This window comes from Brachyistius frenatus, unplaced genomic scaffold (genome assembly GCF_029030835.1).
Source record: "Brachyistius frenatus isolate BFR_SWC_R1_liver_20210118 unplaced genomic scaffold, ASM2903083v1 Contig_68, whole genome shotgun sequence".
NCBI classification, from domain to species: Eukaryota; Metazoa; Chordata; class Actinopteri; family Embiotocidae; genus Brachyistius; species Brachyistius frenatus.
The window spans coordinates 1,437,901-1,456,839 of NW_027210667.1; the positions used below are offsets into that span (position 1 = coordinate 1,437,901).

Below are 18,939 nucleotides of genomic sequence, written 5' to 3' on the forward strand. Positions count from 1 at the left end.
GCAAACCGCTATGCAGTATTTTGCCCTCATTACTCAACCTGGACCTGGATCATGCTTCACCCTCTCACCCATTCACGCCCCCCGCCGACACTTGGTGCTTATTACTGCAATGATATTTTCACGTCCAAACACCTGCTTAAGCTTCCTCAATGTACTTATTTTCTTATGCTTCAGAATGACTTTTGTTTTAGCAGTAACGTTTTGCATGGAAAGTGTACCATTAACCTCCAATGCACTGCAGATGAGATTGAAATACCCTGAAATGATATCCAACCCCAAAAATAACAACAGCGGAGAGAAATTAAGAACAAAATGGGCTCAGACATTCCTTTTTTTGGGGAGGGTCTTATTTGCTATGTCAGAACCATTCTGTTATATTCATGAAATACAATATGTCTCAGTAAAATCCTGGACTCTACCAACGACGTTAGGTTTTCATTGTGGTTGGTTTGTTTGTTTGTTTGTTTGTCAGGAGGATTACAGAGAAACTATGAGTCTGGTTTTCATGAAACTTGGTGCATGAATGTAGCGTGGGCCAAGGAAGAACCCACTCAATTTTGGAGCAGATCTAAATCCTGGAGCGGATCCAGGAAGTCTTTTTCACTTTCATTAACATTGCACGGTCTGAACTCTCCGAGTGGCCTTCTAGTTTTCAACGTTTCCCTTGATGTTTAAATAAACATCAAAACATATAAAAGCATGCTTTGTGTTTCCACCCCGTTCTTATCTTTTATCAAAAAATGGAAATGCCATACATTAGAAAAGATGACTGAGATGGAAAAGGTTGTGTTCCGATAAAAGCAAACTGCAACATGCAATAGAACCACATACTGACAAATAGCACGAGACTTAAACCTCACTGAAGCTGCTGCTCTACTGAGACAATAAATAGAGGCAGAGGAAAACATCAAATCTGTGCGGAGAGAGGAGAAGGGAGGAGACTGTAATCTTCCTCATTAAAAAAAGAAACAAACATAAATGTCGTATTTTCTAAATCAGTTTGCTTATTTGAGCTCTCACTGACCCTTCGAACAGCATCATCTAATTGAGCCGTCTTGTTCTTATGGAAACTGAATGGAGAAATAGGATGTGCAATTCAGATTTCACATTTCCTGAAAATTTTATTTAAATTTGAGCTACATTTGGATAGAAACTTTGGTGCTGTTAATCATTTATTTCATGCATTTGTGTTAAAAAGAGCAATCTACAATCAAAATGTAATTAACATTGTAACAACAATGTGACTGAATGGCAAATTTATACGATTAAGAAATTACTCATTGAGTCTTAACTGAAATACTTTTCAGTGGTATCAGCTCCTAAAATCACTGCAGTTGGGTGGCACAAGGGATACAAGCCTCTCTCTGGTAAATGATTACAAAATATGTTGCAAGAGTGAACTCAGATCAGGTCTCGTATCATTTTTACCATTTCTGAGAGATTAATTAGTGTGAGCTCGCAGAACCTGGCTCTTTTGGGTCTTCTACTTCTGCATGCAGGTAACGCTCTCCTTAATCCCCTCTGACAGCAGGCTGTCACCCATTTGCAGCAGGAATCATACACACATAGGTGTTAAAAAGAAATTGCTATGAGTCTACACTGTCCAGCTGAAGGGGATTGTTTCACCAACCTTTGTGCACCACAACACTGATGCAGACAGACAGAATGATTGTGCCTCGTGTAGTTTAACCTCAGAACAAAAGGCAGCACCGCAGTGGAGGTATTCTCAGCTGAAGTGTAGCCTACATGTGTAAACTTCTCCAGAGCGATGCTCAACCTACTTAATGTGATTTATATGTAATGAAGGACACCAACAATGACACCCCTTTGATCCCTGCCTTTGATTTAGAACCTCTTCACATACAGACACAGCAGAGCTCCTGCCCCCTGCTACATCTCTCAGCCCCTGAGGGCACCAACGCTTCACTGATGTGACTGACCCGTCAACTCACATTAGCTTGCTGTTCACTGATGGCAAGAATGATTCAAGGTTACAGGATTTTCTGAATTTTGGCATGCGAGAGGAAAATGTGTGATGTTTGCAGAGGTTGTTGTCTCAAGGACTGGGCGCACCATAACTACTCAAAGAGTTGAACTTTATAAAGAAACGTTGCACTGCATATTTTCATTGGCTGTGGAATAAAATGAATGCAAGTTCAAATTTAGTGGATCTATTGTGCAGTTGAAGAATTAAAACGCCTTTTGTACCCGTTCAACACATAAGGCAGCACAGAGTATTGACAGATAAAAGTTTCATTCAATACTAATTTTTCAAGCTCAAGAAAAACCTCTTAATGTGTGACTTAATGACTTGAAACATCTGCTGCCTTTGAAAATCAGCAGGCGATTCTTGTCAGGTTTTCTTCAAAGCTCTTTTTCTGCATTTGGTTCACTTCAATTGGAAAAACTGTGAGGAAAGAAAACTGCTGATTGTAGCTACTGACTTGCTTTTACACATGCCAACCTTTGCCAATCACATGTTGTGTTTAACAGCCACTTTAAACAATTTCTTATGGTCAACAAATCCCATGACTAGACCAGGGCTACAACAAATTCTTATTTTCATTATTACTCAATTGTCCTAAAATGTTTTATTATTATTAAAAATAGCAACTTGGATTCATTGACTAATTGTTTCATCTTATAAATGACCAAAGCCAAAAATAATGGTTTTATATAGCCCGGTTATTCCTCTGTGCATGAGACAGAGCTCTGTTGTTATCAAAACTGGAAATAGACCCCAGCACAACATTGCTTACTCCTGTTTGAGTTACATTTCCGACACATCAGACCCACAGCTGAGAGAGTTACCCCTCTCGATCCACAGTAGCGGAGACGCACTGGAACAATTAAGTCATCTGACCCGAATCATTGGGATTCTGGCATTCAGATGTTTTTATATGCACTCGTATATTTTGGTCACATAGCCTACGTGTTCGTTTTCATATAGAGCGGGGATGTGAGATCCGATCTCAAGGGGTCACTCGGGACGCGTGTGGAGACGCGTGAAACGCCAGGTGGGAACAGATGGCTTAAAGCTGGCCACTTGTGACCCGATCTGGCCAGCAGGCCATTTGATGCAAGGTGGAAACAGCCTCTGTGAGAAATGAAAACACGTTTGTGACTTGTTTTTTCAAACAACAGACATTCGACAATACTGAGAACTAACTCATTGCTGGTTTTGGTCTTTTTGTGGGATTTTTTGGAGGAAAAAAATATAAAATGTCACCAGTCTTATCATTTCATTGTGATAATAATAATAATAATAATAATAAAAACATGATAATAATAGTTCAACCAAAGAGCTCAATTTATATGACAGATGTTCTCATTTGCCTGTTAATCTAACAAGACATAATCCAACCATGATGTACGAGAGTACAACGTAGAGCATAAGAGGATGTAAAGCCAGTTATTCTTAGCTAATGCTACGCTACATCACTGCAGCGTCTCTCACTCACATCTACTATGCAGTTAATCAAAATAAATTACACTGAATAATTATATGCATCCAGTCAACGTAACTTAAATAAGTAATTAAGTGGCCTGTAAAGTGGTGGTTATAGCTTTAGTCGGTATCCATAGCAGCAAGCATCACAGGTTTGATTAAAGAACAAGAGAGTCCGCTTTATCAATAATTTAAAATAAAAGTGAGAACGAGAGACCGATGCCAGTACATTTAAATCACATTTGCAAAGTAATGTAATTAGCATAATAAATTACAAAAGGCTGAATATTTAACTTTTGAAAGCTGCGTTTGATCTACAGCTTGAGAAATCAGTCACATCAGAGCAGTTTTTATACTGGAGACACCAGGCATGTCTGAAAAGGGTTCTTTGTTGTCCAGAGAGTGGTACACAATATTCAATGTTTGCCAAAAGTATGTTACATTGAATTTGTGGTGTATTTGACCTCCAAGCTCTGAGAAAGACTCCACTTGTTCTTTTCTAGTATTAACACAACTTCTCTCGTGTTTCTGTTAATTTTTCTTTCTCACATGGTGGAAAAGATAACCAGGGGCACTCTCACTTAGTCGGAAGACCTTACTCAGAGGGATTCAGCTTTGTTATTCTAAGTGCAGGAGAATTGTTGCCAACAGAAGCGACCAGACTGAACAAAATTGTTGACACTGGTCCAAATTGTGTTGCCAGGGGCAACGGGCAACCGTTACTGTCAAGCCCTGCTGTGCAAGTTATTCAGGGTCAAAACATGCTCCACGTCCTCTACAATAGATGGCCGATAGATACTTTTGACAGAATTTTAGCCATAGAAAGTTTAGAAAAAGAGATTTCACAGTCAAACATAAAGCTTTAGCTTTCTGGATGATATCTCAATGTTTATCCAGATATTTCTTGTTTCTATAAAGTATATGTGGCTGAAACCTTACTTTTGATAACTCTTTGTGGCAAGAAAGAAATTAGCAAACTCTATAATTATAGCAACATAAAGAAAGTTGTTATTTTTGACTACAAAAACAGACAAACAGAAGAAAATTAATTTTTGCTAAGAGTACATATGAAGTGCCTTTGGCTAATCCTGTGGGTGTTTATGAGCACCACAGGTTTTATCCAAATAATATGTTTGAAGAAAAAGATCATGTTAGAGGTAATATATGCAGATGAGTGGGCACTGCCTGGGGACAGCTGGTATTCACAGATTTTGTCCAGTCGCTGCAGGATCTTCAGGTGAATGCTGGCAAGATTCTTACAGGTTTGTTATCTCGACAAGGGAATCTGTCTGAGCCGAGGTCACTGCACAGGAGTGGGAGCAGTGATCAGCCATCATGTTCGCACATCTCCTTTTGACTTTGATTTTCCTGAAGCAATGGCTCAAAGTGAAGAGAATAAGAAAAGCTGTTTTTGCATGGAAGCGATAGCCCTTTCCGCTGCACAGAGGATGTTTGGCAGGAAGCACAAAAACCTGCAAACAACAGGGAAGACATTTCTGTTCTATCAGACAGTCAGCTGAAGTATGCTGTTCAACAAAATCTGTCTTGCTTCAAGGCTGATCATGATGTCAACAACTAAAGTGTATTTAAAACATAGTGGGGCCGACAACGATTGACTTAAGTCATAACCTCTGAATGATAAAAGGTAATCAGCATACTAGAGAGATAATCACAGGGCCAAATAAGAGGTTGTGATGGCTTCTATCTGGGTTATTTTATAAAGACACTGTAGTTTTGGAATAACTGTGACGCATACCTGGTTTTATCCCGCCTGAAGACAAACTCAAGAAAATATTTGGATTATGTAACTGTGTGAAGCCATTTAGCCTCAAAAACACTGACTCACAAAGATCAGCACTTTCAATTACTTCTGCTGTATTGGTTGTGTTCTTCTGTGTGCTGGTTGTTTGCCCCCCCCCACCCCCCACCCCCACACACACACACCCCACACACACACACCCCACCCCCGCCCCACATCTGGTAAGACCACCAGAAGGTGAACCTACCCCTATCAGAGCTGAAGTTTTCATAAGCTTTGCTGGACCATCGGCAGGGGGTTTGTAAGAAATGTCTCACATTGTATAGTCCTCTTACAGCCAGTCTCTCACTATCCCTCCCAGTACACAAGATCAAGGCACTTCTGCTTACATAAGGACATTTTTAACACACTTGTTTAGGCTGTTTATGAAGCCCTGAAGCGACAGATTATCGCAGTACCTGCTTGCTTTTGCCAACTTTTCCAAGTAATTCTAAGTTCAGACTGATGCCAGTCATCAGAGGCTTCAGGCCATCCTCAAAGGAGAAGGAGGGGGTGGTCTGTGTTCCATATGCAAGCCATGGACTGGGTTGAAAGATGACTACGGAGAGTTACACTGTGCTGTTTACAGCTGCAGCAATTTTGTCCTGCTTTACATATTATACGCCTCTTGATGCAATGTCGCATTGAACAATGGTGATCAGAGAAGAGTGTGTAATTACAAATAACCATTAACAGTAACAAATCTTGGAAAGGAGAAAAGGAACAGTAAACGTAACACTACTCGGCTGTTGCTTCTTTATATTCTGAGATCAGCGTTTCCTATATCACACACAATAGGATCCCCTGCATATTTAAACACATCTAAATCAGGAGCCCAGCTGTTTGAATCATCTGACATTAGCTCTAACCAAACAGTGCTTTAAAGGCCTACATTGGTGGATTGAGTCCATTATCTCCACATGGCATATCTATATGTATACAACACAGTTGATGTTGCTGGTGGTAATTACCAAAGAACTTTTTTTTTTAATTTAATTTTTTTTTTTTTACCTTTTTGGCAGCAAACTAATAAATATTTAAAAAAAACTATTTCTGCTTTTCAGTGGATTTTGTAATCAGTCACAGTATTTTCAGAGGTCTGCACCTGTTAAACATCAGTGCCATTTATGGCACAATAATTCAAAAGATTCCAATCATCTGCTACACACAAAAACAACATTGTCAAAATATTTGTGTTACCATGGGCTGGAGAGGCAGGAGGTAAAATCATGTTTGATTAGGATTGCCCAAACCACAAAAACAATTTGTTTTTCATTTAAAACTTTAAATAGGTCTTGTTTTGTATAAGATTGCAACTTCAGTGGGTTATAAAAAAAAATAAATAAGCATACGCTACAATGTAGAGAGACGATAACTCCCGGTGGAACGAACAGTAATTAATTGTTTTATTCATTAAACCGCCTTAAGTTTGAAATGATGAATCAACTTTGTTTACTTTAGAGTCCACTAACTAAAAATCATGTCTTGCAAAACGTTGTGTATGTAAATGATTTCCAAGCCTCACGCCACAGCCCTGATGTAAACTCCATGACTTTCAATAACTAAACTGGAGCGCTTCCATGACCTACAAATTTGTATTCCTTTCTAATTTGTTAATGTTGTTATTCAGGTCAGGAGATCTAAAAAAAAAAAAAAAAAAAAAAAAAAGGGGGCAATAACCTGGTTCGCACTCAGACTTGGTTGAAGAGAAATACACAACAAATAGTAATCATTAATACAACAAATGACATGCATAAAATGTGACAAAAAAAGTGAGTTTTGGACAAACTTCAAATGTAGAGGGGACCCTTGATTTTGAGCAGGGGAGCAATTTGTTAAATAAATTCGCAAAAAGGCTGAGGTTGATTTAAGGCGTTAAGCAGTAACTTTAACTGTGCAAGTGGTAGCTGATCATAACGAGGCTTCAAGTTGATTTTGGGAATCAATTAGCCCAATACATCTCAAATGTAATTTGACCATTCTATTTGTTTTGATTGGCTCTCTTTGCATGATGCACGCTTTGTATCTTTGAACACTCAAATCACAGGTGATATATGAATTTCAACTGGATCAAGAAAACTGTGAAAATATTATTTCCTCACTTGAAGGAAAAAAGAAACTCATTGTACGTTGGGAGGGTGAAGAGATGTTATAGACCCGTGGTAACTAGGCAACACCCATCCCACAAGCTCTCACAACCATTAGTGGCCACATGTTAGAATCAACAGAGAAGTAGGGGGCGGAAATAAACATGCTTTTTGCAGACATTTAAGTGGAGATGCATTACACTTAGATAAAAAGGAACTCCATGAAGCATTTTTTTCAGCTTTAATAATGTCTTTTTTTCCCCAGCACATTAGACATGATTTTTTTTCCCATTATGCTTCCATTGTGGTGAAATCTCAGCTCTTTTCATTTCTCTAATGGGTTTCTTTTTTTTTAAATTAAGTCATTTAAATCTTTACTTTATCACTTTGACCGGCAGCTGCGCTTCATGGTTCCTTTCTGGAAAAAGGAGAGAATGCTTTGACAGTGTTTCATCTGATCGGCACGCCGATAATGTGGTAGAATTATCCATCCATCTATCCATTATCTATACCTGTTTTATCCTGAACAGGGTCACGTTATGGCTAAGGCAGGGTACACCTTGGACAGGTCGCCAGTCACAGAACCAACACAGACAGACAGAAGACAGACAACCATTCACACTCACATTAAACATGCATGTGTTTGGATGGTGGGAGGAAGCCGAAGTCCCTGGAAAAATAGCCGGGCAGGCACAGAGAGAACTCCTGCTGAGGTTTGAACCTAGACAACCCAACACGGTCCTAACCACGCAGCTCCGTGCCTCCCTGGTAGAAAATATTTAACAAAGAAAACTGATTTACTTTCTTGCTTAGATTACAGGCCAATATCTTTGGTTGCTTTTCACAAATACACCTAAACAAAGACCTAAATATTTTGGGGGGTTTTATTTTTTTATTTTCACTTGGATCACACTGGGGGTTTAAGGGAAGGCAGTATTGCATCATAAACAATATAAGACAACAAAAATGTGACAAAGCAAAAGGGCAAAACTTACTCGGCAAGAAAAAATAATTGTTTGACATCAGTAAAACGCAAAACAGAAATTTCCCATTTCTGTGATGCTAAGCACTTCTGCCGGAAGGCTTACTGTCAACATCTTCTCACACCAATAAGAAGTAGAGCAACTGAACGTGTTAATTATTTATCAAGCTGCAACTGCAGAGTGCAGAAAATGCAAGAGCTAGAAAATCCCCTTGAACTTGAGGAGAAAGTGATTAGATTTGTAGTGCTGAGCAAATCAAAGTCCTTATCTGGGGGCCGGTAATCACTTTGCTTATTTCAGTTGGTCAAGAAATTGAAGCTTTAATTGAGGTGAGAAAACCTAAAAATGGACAATTGACACTACCAGGAAACTTTTCACACAGGAAATAAAGAATAATTGGGGTCGTGTGTTTTTCTTACCTGGGAGCCTTTTCCTGAGCTGCCAGTAGCAAAGTTGATGTGAACTGAAAGAATGGAAAAAGATTACATTATTACAGGAAATGATACAAACAGCAATGACTTCTTTGAAATTGAACCAGAAACAGCCTCTCTTTTTTTTTTTCATACCTCACGTCATCATCTAATAGCGGCAGTTTAAACGCAGGGTTTAATAATAACAACCTGCTAAATGTTATCAAATGTAAAATAAAAAAGAAATTCGAGATTTTTCAGAGTTTTCCTTCCTTCTGGGTTGCCGTTTGATTTCTGAGAGTGTGGCGCACCACTCATCCATGGGAGTTTGTAATTAGAGCCCTCAGAGCTTCTATTCAATTACATTGCCATTGATTCGGATAAGAAAATCTTCACAGAAAGATTCCAAAGATTTACGATCAATACATCAAAAACAACAGCGTCGCTAAAAATGAATGAATACAGCAATTTATATTGAATCAGGCTGCCTGCACTCTGACATCAGTCAGCTTTAAATCTGCCTTTAATTAGGTGATATCTAGAGAAATACCTAAATGTCCTCTCCTGGCTCTGCAGCAGCCATTAGAGAGCAATTGAGAGTACTGATTAAAACCTTAAAATAGCAGATATGCTTTCTAGGAAGAAGCCACTTAAAATTCCAACAATAGTGCAATATCAAATAGACAGGATAAACAAACAAAAAAAGTTAAATCTTACTGTACATATTTCATAAGATTAACTTTGATGGTCTGCACTAATTTGGTGAGATATTAATTCCATCCATTGCAAGGGAACCCTCTAGGTAAATTATTCAAAGAGCCGAGTTAACTTCAAAACACTTCTGTGTGTAAAGCCTGGAATAAATCCACCAGTTCAGAACAAATGAACAATATCTACCTAATTATTTTAGTCGTGAAAGCACCAAAAAGCAACAATGGGTACTCGCCATGTTATCAAACAGTCAAAATTTGCCAAAAGAGCTGAGGGAATATTACTTCATGTTCATTTCAATTAAAAAGATGTATAAGATGTCTTCAACAGAGCAGAAAATACTCACAATAAGGTAGCGAGTAGATTGAAGGTCTTTATACTTTCAGAGGAGTTTTTTTTTTTTACACACGCACAATTTATATTTTCTTCCATAAAAACATCTCTTATTTCTTTCTGCAAGACAGCAGCAGTCTACAGTTAATAACAAGAGTGTTTTTGCGTTGAAGACAAAGTATGACAAATGGAGGGAAAACACAAACATGCTGCTGCTGATCCTGTAAATCAAAGTGCTCTGAAATAATGGAATATAAACAGAGACAGCACAATGTGTCTAAGGCAAGCTTAATCACATTTGACCAGTGATGTCAATGTTTACTTATTTAAAATGATATGAATCACAATAGAAATAATATGATTAATATAATCGATTACTGAGTAAACTGTGGAGCCCAACTTTGAAGCCAACGTGGACGAGCGACCCTAAAAACGCTCAGTTCGAACACCTACAGTTACACCAGCGCAGAGTACCTCATATCTGCATGAAGACCGTGTAATATGGTTCAAAGACCTGGAATACACCAGTAAGTGGACACTGAGCGGAAATTGTTTTGTATGCCGCTGTGTCCCATGTCAACAATGAGCTGCCGAGTGCAAAACAAAAAAAACAAAAAAAAAAAAAACACACTGGCAATTCTTTTTAAAGATATCATATTTTTAACAGCTCGCGGTCCCTTCAAATGCTGGCAGCAAATACGTGGCGTCTATCTCACACAACATATGGCTCCTAAAGAAAAGACGCCTGCGTTTGCTGATAAAAGGAAAAACTACAGATAGCGAGTTATACAATGTGGGAAATATAATAACAATTTGCATCACATCCTTTTTTGTTTATCAGAGACAAGAAGCTAACCCAAATGTAAGCCACACACATCATTAACTAATGCCTGTGAATCCCTAATTGCAATGAGAAGCTCACAAACTTAAAGTTGGATCCAGCTGTCGGGCGAGCAGCTACATCGTCATCTGGCAGCATGGTTTCTGTCAGTATTAAAAATGCAACGTTTGGCATAAAACTAAGCTTCCAACAGGAAAGTTCACAATATGTTGTGCAACATATCAAACTTCCCTTCTTTTAATCGCTCACCCTGGAGAGACAGAGACACAGAGAGGGAGAAGCTCCCTGTAAAATCAGGAGCGCTAATGGGAGCACCTTCATCTCATCGTGTCCTCAAACTGCATAATAAAGTCTGTTGTTTCCAACCGCGTTTTCAATTGACTTTTAAACAAGCTGCTCAATTTACATTGAAAGTGTAACAAAAGCAGACGTCTGATGCAATTGGCCAGGATAGACCGTGTTCATAAGAATGGGAGGGAATCAGGTTGGTGCACCTTTGAAGAATCTGACAAAGACAGTATGTATAATGGGTACTAGTCTTAAAGTGAAGGGTTGTACTGAGAGTGTTTTCTTCTCATTAGCTCTTTGTCTTGAGAGATTCACAGTTCTGAAAGATGCTTTGCTTGTTTAACAGTTCAGCGTGTCTGACTCACATTACATTTCAGGCAGCATTTAATGGGTACGGAGGGAGTGGGGTGGAAAATGGAGACCCTAGATGAGAGTGCTTTGTAATAGCTAAATCACATGAACAAAGGCAGCTGTGCAGGTGTATTATATTGACTTGAATGCAAATTAGCAGTCAGTGTCAGCTGTTGAAGAGCTCTGATGATCACCGTGTCCATGTGGAGTATTCAAAGCAAGATGAGACGACTAAGGGTTTCCAAACAGTGAACAGACTGTACAGTGAAGCTGCATTAATTCAGAAAAAACAAAGTCATTCAATCTGGCAGAAAAACAATAACAACACAAATTTGGTAAGCTTCACAATGCTGATATATATGGCAAGGCAGCCATCCAGAAATCACTTCTGAGACCGGTGCACAAACATCACTAAGCCGAGGGCCATTAAACCTGGATTCAGCTCTCACCAACCTCTTCTAAAACCACAGAGAGCAGCTCCAGCCCTCCATTTTAAACAGGAACACCACCTGTGTGGCACGAAACAGCGTACAGCTTCTGGTGAGGACAACTAAACATTCAGGGAAGTTGAGTGAATATGGCACTTGAAAATATACGGGCAGAGGAAAAGAAGGACTCTCATGCTGTTCTGTTTCAACCATGAATGTGTGTGGGTCCAATACCAACAATCCAAAGCACCAAGACAGGAAATGAGTTTGTCATATAGCAAGGCAGAAGCAATAGTGAGATCACGGTATTGAAAGGGAAGTGGCCTAGTAAGTCTGGTTGTTGAACTTCTTTAATATCAACCATAGCCATGATCTCTCCACACCTTTAAGGACCAATTTGATGATTTTCAACCTACTCTCTATTGGAATGAAGGATAAAGTATGAGAGCGAGAATTTCCTAAAATATGAGTGCAGACAACGTTATGGATGAGAAAGCATTTTTTTACTCGGATACTCGTCTGCATTTATTCGAGTATTCGGCCAAAGAAATGCAGCGAAGAGAGTCCGACGATGTGTTTCTTTACTGAGCAGGAAGATATTGCCCGGCGACAACTATCCAGAAACTCAGCTACAAAGAGGAAACAGGGAATGGTGGAGCCTTTGAATCAACTTTGCCTCCGACATCTACAGAAACTGAGACATTCTGCTGCAAATAATTTCAGTTTGGGTATTTTACGTTGGAGGATGTTGCAGACGCAGACAGATAGAGCCATGTGTGGGTTACTATGCATTATTGCTCTCGCCTCATTTGGAGAGAGGTTTGTTGGAGACCTTCAGGATACTGATGATAAATAGGAAAAGACAATAAAAATCAGCAGGGCTGAGAGGGCAGATGACCACTGAGTGAGTATTTTTTTCACCTAACGCTTTTGGCCACCAAAGTGGGTGAGGGTGCCGATACGCTGCAAAGCTGGACAACCAATTTTCTCAGTCTGTTGAGGGGTTTGTGTTTACAATAGCTGCAAACATCACAGTGTATGATCAGTACTGCAAGCTTTCTTATTTAAAAAAAAAAAAAAAAACTGTCTTTTTATTCTCTGAAAACAATATTTCCTGGTTGCTTATAGTTTTTCTGTTGAGTAGGAGCTGCAAGGGGAGAGATCTGGCATAGGGAGCCTGGTTTTGGAATGACTTGGGAGCAATGCATCCTGGTACACAAAGGCACAGCCAGCGCCGCTCTGTTGCAGGAAAACTCAGCTTTTACTGTCATCATATTGCACTGGCAAATTCATAGCTTCAGTGGACTATATGTACCATCTATGCTGAGTGGATGTCTACATAAAGTTGCAACATTTTCGTTGAACCTGTTGCATAATCTTAACTATACTTTAATTGTAGACCACCATTTGTAAAAAAAAAAAAAAAAAAACACAAAGAGTCACCATAGCTGCCATGCACAGATATTGTAACAAGCGAACATTTTAAGCCCCATGGCACTGGACATAAAAAAAAAAAAAATGTAATTACTTCATCAATTAATTTTAAAAAATACATTGTCAATTATCCTATTCTGCAGTTTTTCAGAATCATATTAGATTAGATTAGACTTTATTAATTCCACAGTGGGGAAATTTAGTCGTCACAGCAATATGTACACAGTATGAACAAATACATATGAAATAAACTAAATAAGATAGATACAAGTATTTAAAAAAAAAATAAGAGCAATAAAAGAATAAATATCATCATTGTTGTTAGTGTTACAAGCAACTCATTATATTTTCATTATCAGTGTAAAAGATGCTCATCAGAAAATCCCAGAGCTCAATGTGATGTTTTCAAATCGCTGATTTTGTCAAAGCAGTAGTGATCGGGGATTTAAAGAGAGAAAATCCTCACATTTCAGAATCATGAATGTATGATAAATGGTTCACACGATTAACTGATTGTAAAAAGTAGTTGCTGAATATTTTTACATAGTTTTTTCAACTGATCAGTTTAGTTGGTGCGAATGAAAATAGGGACAACTGTAGGGTGGATCTTAAAACTGATCAAGAACTCCAGTTTTCTGTTGTAAACCTTTTTTTTTACCTGGTATCCTCGTTTTTGTACATTTGAGGAGTGAAGTCAAACAGTTCGAATGGAAACATTTTCCATTTGTTCAGACCCATCTTCAACTCTAATGAGTCCCACACAATATGCAGTAGAAATGTACTTGCTGCCTCCCTAAAAACTGTTTCACTGTTGAGTCTACACTGAAGGAGACAACGGGTCAATGCAGTACATCAAGGTTAGCTTTAGTCTGTGGTGATCAAAAATGACATGACTCAGCTTGAACATGTTTCACTGCTGTTTTAAAGTCTGTGACGATAACTTCAAGATGCCAGAATTTCTTCCACAGAAAACGTACAACACTTCATGGCGACGGAGACAGGAAAAGCTATTATAATATAAAAGGGCAGGCACAGACGGCACACAGTTTGCGCTGCACGTACAGTTGTAACAATGCATTTGATTTGTATTTTTTACAACTGCTCTGCAAACTGTTAGGTAGCAAGAGGCACAGGTTTCATCTGGCGTGGTGTCATCATAAATTTAAACCTCCCGTTCTGGCCCAAGCACAGACAGAAACTCATACCCCAGTTAGAGCAATGGCGCTCACTCGCATTACTTAAATACAGTTAATATTAAATACATTGCCTTTTTTTTTTTTTACCCGGGATCAGATGTTTTGAATGGGGATTTTAAATAATATAAATTCTCACCATTTATAGGCCACAATTTAGGACAAACAACAAAGATCACAAGGTAACAAACATGGTTTCTGATGTTGACCAATCGTATTTAGATATTTGATCATGAATACATCTCTGCTTCCTCCCTTCATTCAGCTGCATTAATTCCAAATCATTCCCTACAATGACAACAGAGCAAAATAGCTTCCTGTCAGCGACTTTACATTAGTAATTTAGTTTCCATGCCTCTGCCTGGCAGAACACTATCTTTACAATGAAAGGAAAACCTAAATTTGTCTTGGTGTTCATCACCCTAACAACATATATATAATTATTAAAAAAAAAAAAAAAATTCTTATATGAAATGAATGACCTTATTACTGGCTCGATTTTTCATCATTTTCTGATATTTTATGCAATATAAACCTTTTTCACTGCAGACATTTCGACTCATCACAGTAAGGCAGAGTAGGATTAATAATGGCTGCATTCCACTTCGGGGAGCTCCTGCTTTTGTGCATATTAGTTCTTTACATGAATTCCTGGGACACTTAAAAGGAATGCAGGCATCATTAGCTGTACCTGTGCTTTTCTTACTGTGACAAGTCTAAATGTCTGAAAAAGGTCTATGAACTGCAGATTAATCATGAAATTAAATGAACTGTTAGCAGCAGCCGATGCTCATGGAGTTGCAACACTTTCCACTCTGGCCTGATACAGGCAGGTATATCTATAGGAGCGATATGGCAACACCACTGAACTCCTACTTCCGGTAAGCTTTTTAGTGATTGCAGTTTAATCAGTGATTTTGATCAATGATCTAAACATCTAAGACTTCCATCCATCCATTTCTCCCTGAGCCAAAGGCTGTTCATTCAAAGCAGTGTTGCAGATCTCACCGAGGAGACTCTATGACATCATTAGGCTCTTCCTGCAGATGCTCATTAACTTTTAGAGATACACAACAATCTGAGCCTGTTATAAACCACACCCCAGTTCACTTCTTGAGTATACGGGTCTGGACACGCTCCAATGAGAATTGTTTCCAGTTGATGCATCTGGATGGGCTTAGACTTAAAATAGTTAATTTTGAAACTACTGGAGCAGCCTGTGATCAATCCGCATATAGCACCATACGAAGTTTGTTGAATGCCGAAACTCACCAAGCTGTAAACAAAAGAGACCCTCTATCAATGTGAGCATGAGAGTTCAAGGCCATGTTGGGAAATTAATATTGCAAACTATATATATACTTTTTTTTAAATTAATTTTAGACATAGTTCTTGTTCCAGCTTCAATTCCTTGAGATTTTCTGGCCCTGTTACGATTGCTTCATCTAGCACTAACACCGCCGCCATTGTTGGAACTACAATTCGAGACCAACTGCTTGACTTCAACCCCTACTATTTGTTGACTGGTCTGCCCTTCAGAGGGGTTGAGCAAACCTTCATGTGAACACGGTTTCCAGACTATCATTACAAATCTGAAGCAGTAATACAGTAATCTCTCCCATATAAACTAATCTGAGAGTGGGAGGCTGCTCTGGAGGACATCTTTACCAGGTGCCTGAAGATGACTTCCCTAATGGTGGAAGATCAGCAGCTGTACCCAAAAGTTCCCTTGAACCACAGATCTCCTCACTCTGTCAGCTACAGTGACACCATCCAGCCTGCAGAGAAAAGTCAACGTGGCTGCGATCTCATTTCCTTCAGTCACGACTTAAAACTCATGACCACAGCTGACGGTCAGAACAAAGACTGCTGTTTGAGATCTCGGCTCTCTGCTCACCACCAACATCATCCACATCGATCTCACAGGCCGTTTAACTGTCTCCGAACTGAGCCTTTCTTAAGGCGAGTGGATGAGAAAAGATTTTTGGAGATAAAATGGCAATCTCTAACTTTAATTATGATGACAAAACAGCAGTAACCTTCGACATGTTTGCAATAAAAATGTCAACAATCAACTAACCAACTACTTGTTTTTATTATTAACATTAGTATTATAACATTATTTAGTATTATTATTATACTCATTTTTTACACAAATGATAAATTTATGAGTTAAATTGAATAAAACTGCTGAAATGAACATTTGTCGATAGCAGAGTATGACGATCATCTCCAACTAAATGCACCATTTTAGTGTTTCACTACACTCAAATAAAAACAGATTGACTTTTTTTTAAACAATTAAAAAAAGTCAAATTCACAGTTTGTGCACAGTACTCTCTCATCATTGTATTGCATTTAAATCAACAAACAGATGCCGAACTCTGCGGAGCAATCACATGCCACATTTGAAATGCGCCCCATGTCGACTTATGTTCTGTAGCCTCAAACCTGGAGGTGCTGCACCTCTTCCCGACTGCGGCACACTCAGTTGCAACCCGCTCCAGAGCACATCAGAAATGACAGTCGGCTCAAACTTTATGGACAACATCATTAAAAAACAGCAGAGGTGGCTCCCTGATGTCACCCAGCTGGCCACTCTCCAGACCTTGGCTGTGCTGCGATGTTAAGGCCATGAATATTACATACAGGGGGAGCAGAAGAGCAGCCTTGTCAGGGTGTGATTCCCAACTAAACGTGCTTGACACAGTGCCAAGCACACAAATACAGCTTGCGCTCATGCACAGGGGTCGATTGCAGCAGTGTCTGTGGCTGCTCACACTGATCTGAATGTATTGAATTTTTTTTTTTTTTTTTTAAACATCCAAAAACTTGAGTAGCTGTTCGTAAGTATGTTTTTGATCAGCGTGCAAAATCCTTAGGTAAGCTATTTCATCCTCATCCGGTTGTTACACAAAGATCAAATTGAGAGAAGCCACAATTCTTTGACCAGCAACTACGCATTAAGGATGAAAGATCCTAAATGATATGTGATGAGTTTTCTTGCAATCCCAGCCAAATGAAAAATGAGAGAGGAAGAGAGCTTGCTTTTACAATACGTGAACATAGCCAGGTGTATAGGAAGCCGAGACGGGATATAAAAGGGGGACAACATGTAGGTTAAAAACATAATATCTAAAGGTCAGATCCAATTAATAATAAAGCAGAGTGAGTGGTAATTTGTTCTAAGATTCATAGATACTCTTTCAACCAGTAACCTATGCCTTTATAGTCTTAAACATGGCAGTGTTGCACTTGTCCCCTGGGCAGATGTTCTTTTTTTTGCTGCACTAACATATTTGCAGATTCTTGTGAATATGGTTCCTTTCAAGGCATGCAGACTCTCCTGCTTTCAGCATTAATTTCATTCTGTTCAGGTGGACCTCCACATGGTACACCCGCATATGCTATATTGGCCACTGAGTGCAGTTCTCTCCACAGCTGCAGCCGTACATTGTCTACACCCCCCTCCCCCCCAATAGACATGCTGCATCACTGAATAAGCTTCGTATGTGAATGAAACACAATGCATGGTCTGGCTGTGGACTATCAAGTAAAAATCTGTATTCTTAATTGGAAACGATACTATCATTGAAACATGCCCCCCCCCCCTGATAAATTAAGCCCACCTCAAATATTTTAAATTTTAGCCAAAACGAATTTTGTCAAATTAAGAAATCAACTCCATGGAAGGAAGTAAAAATGTGATTAACTAACAATTTATGGTACAAATTTAACGCAAATTTACTTAAAAGACTGCATTTATATTGGTTACTAAGTCTTCGAATGCAATTTCCTATTGCCACTACAGCAATAATAAAAAAAAAGAGGACTCAATAATGCTATTAACTGCAGCTGTTGTTTAATCTTCTACTTTTGTTGTTGACAGAGAAAATCCTAACTTGAAGCCTCTGGGAGATCCAGCCTGAGGTGCAGTGAACCTCGGGCTGGGTCTCCAGCCAGTGCAACGTCGGTGTCAGGCAGAAGCTCGCCAGACTGGGGGGGGGGGGGGGGAAGAGATTTCAACGCAAATGCCGTGATTTCAAATGAGAGAGCTTTCGAACCTTTCAACTCTTTTAATTAAACCCGAACGTAAACTCTTGGGTCTGCGCAAACCCACATGGCAACACGGTAAGCGCAAATCGCCTTTCAACTCCTCAGGAAGTTGAGGCGGATCATGGCTTCGCACTTTCTCAAACACTTCTGCAAATACACTCAGCTCTCTCTTCTCGCAGCTGATCGGAAATATTCAGTTTCGCCTTTCAGAAACAAGACAAACTGTTGCGGGCGTTATAATGCTTCGCGCACACAGCTGTAAGGTCCGAGCCTCCTGAGGTGAGGATTAGAAAGTAAAGTGGGTACTTACAGAAGGAGAGGAAAACCAAGCAGCCTGCCACTTTGTCCCCGATGTGTGGGCTCCTCGACCGCATCCTGAGAGAGTCCTGTGAGCGGTGTAGGTGGTGGAGAAAGCTCGCAGCGCATGGGCTTTCTGACAGTGTTCACACAAAAAAAAACACGACGGGGTTTCTTCCTTTTCTCAGTTTCACAGAAAACGGGGAGTGGGTTTGTTCTCCGGTAGGAGGCATCCCCACATTGTGTGCAAGGCGCAGGGACGCGCTCTGCTGGCGGGATGA

General features: G+C 39.4%; 1 protein-coding gene across 2 annotated transcripts in view; it reads right to left on the bottom strand.

Annotated features, from left to right (window-relative positions):
• Window positions 1-18,939, bottom strand: part of b3glcta (beta 3-glucosyltransferase a) — a 58,414-nt gene extending 39,475 nt beyond the window's left edge. For both annotated transcript variants that reach the window (XM_069707283.1, XM_069707285.1), the window contains exons 1-2: window positions 18,672-18,939; window positions 8,736-8,779 (exon numbers count right to left, since the gene is read on the bottom strand). In XM_069707283.1, the coding sequence (XP_069563384.1) occupies window positions 8,736-8,779; window positions 18,672-18,787 (160 nt within the window). In that variant the 5' untranslated portion in view covers window positions 18,788-18,939. The remainder of the gene's footprint in view (window positions 1-8,735; window positions 8,780-18,671) is intronic.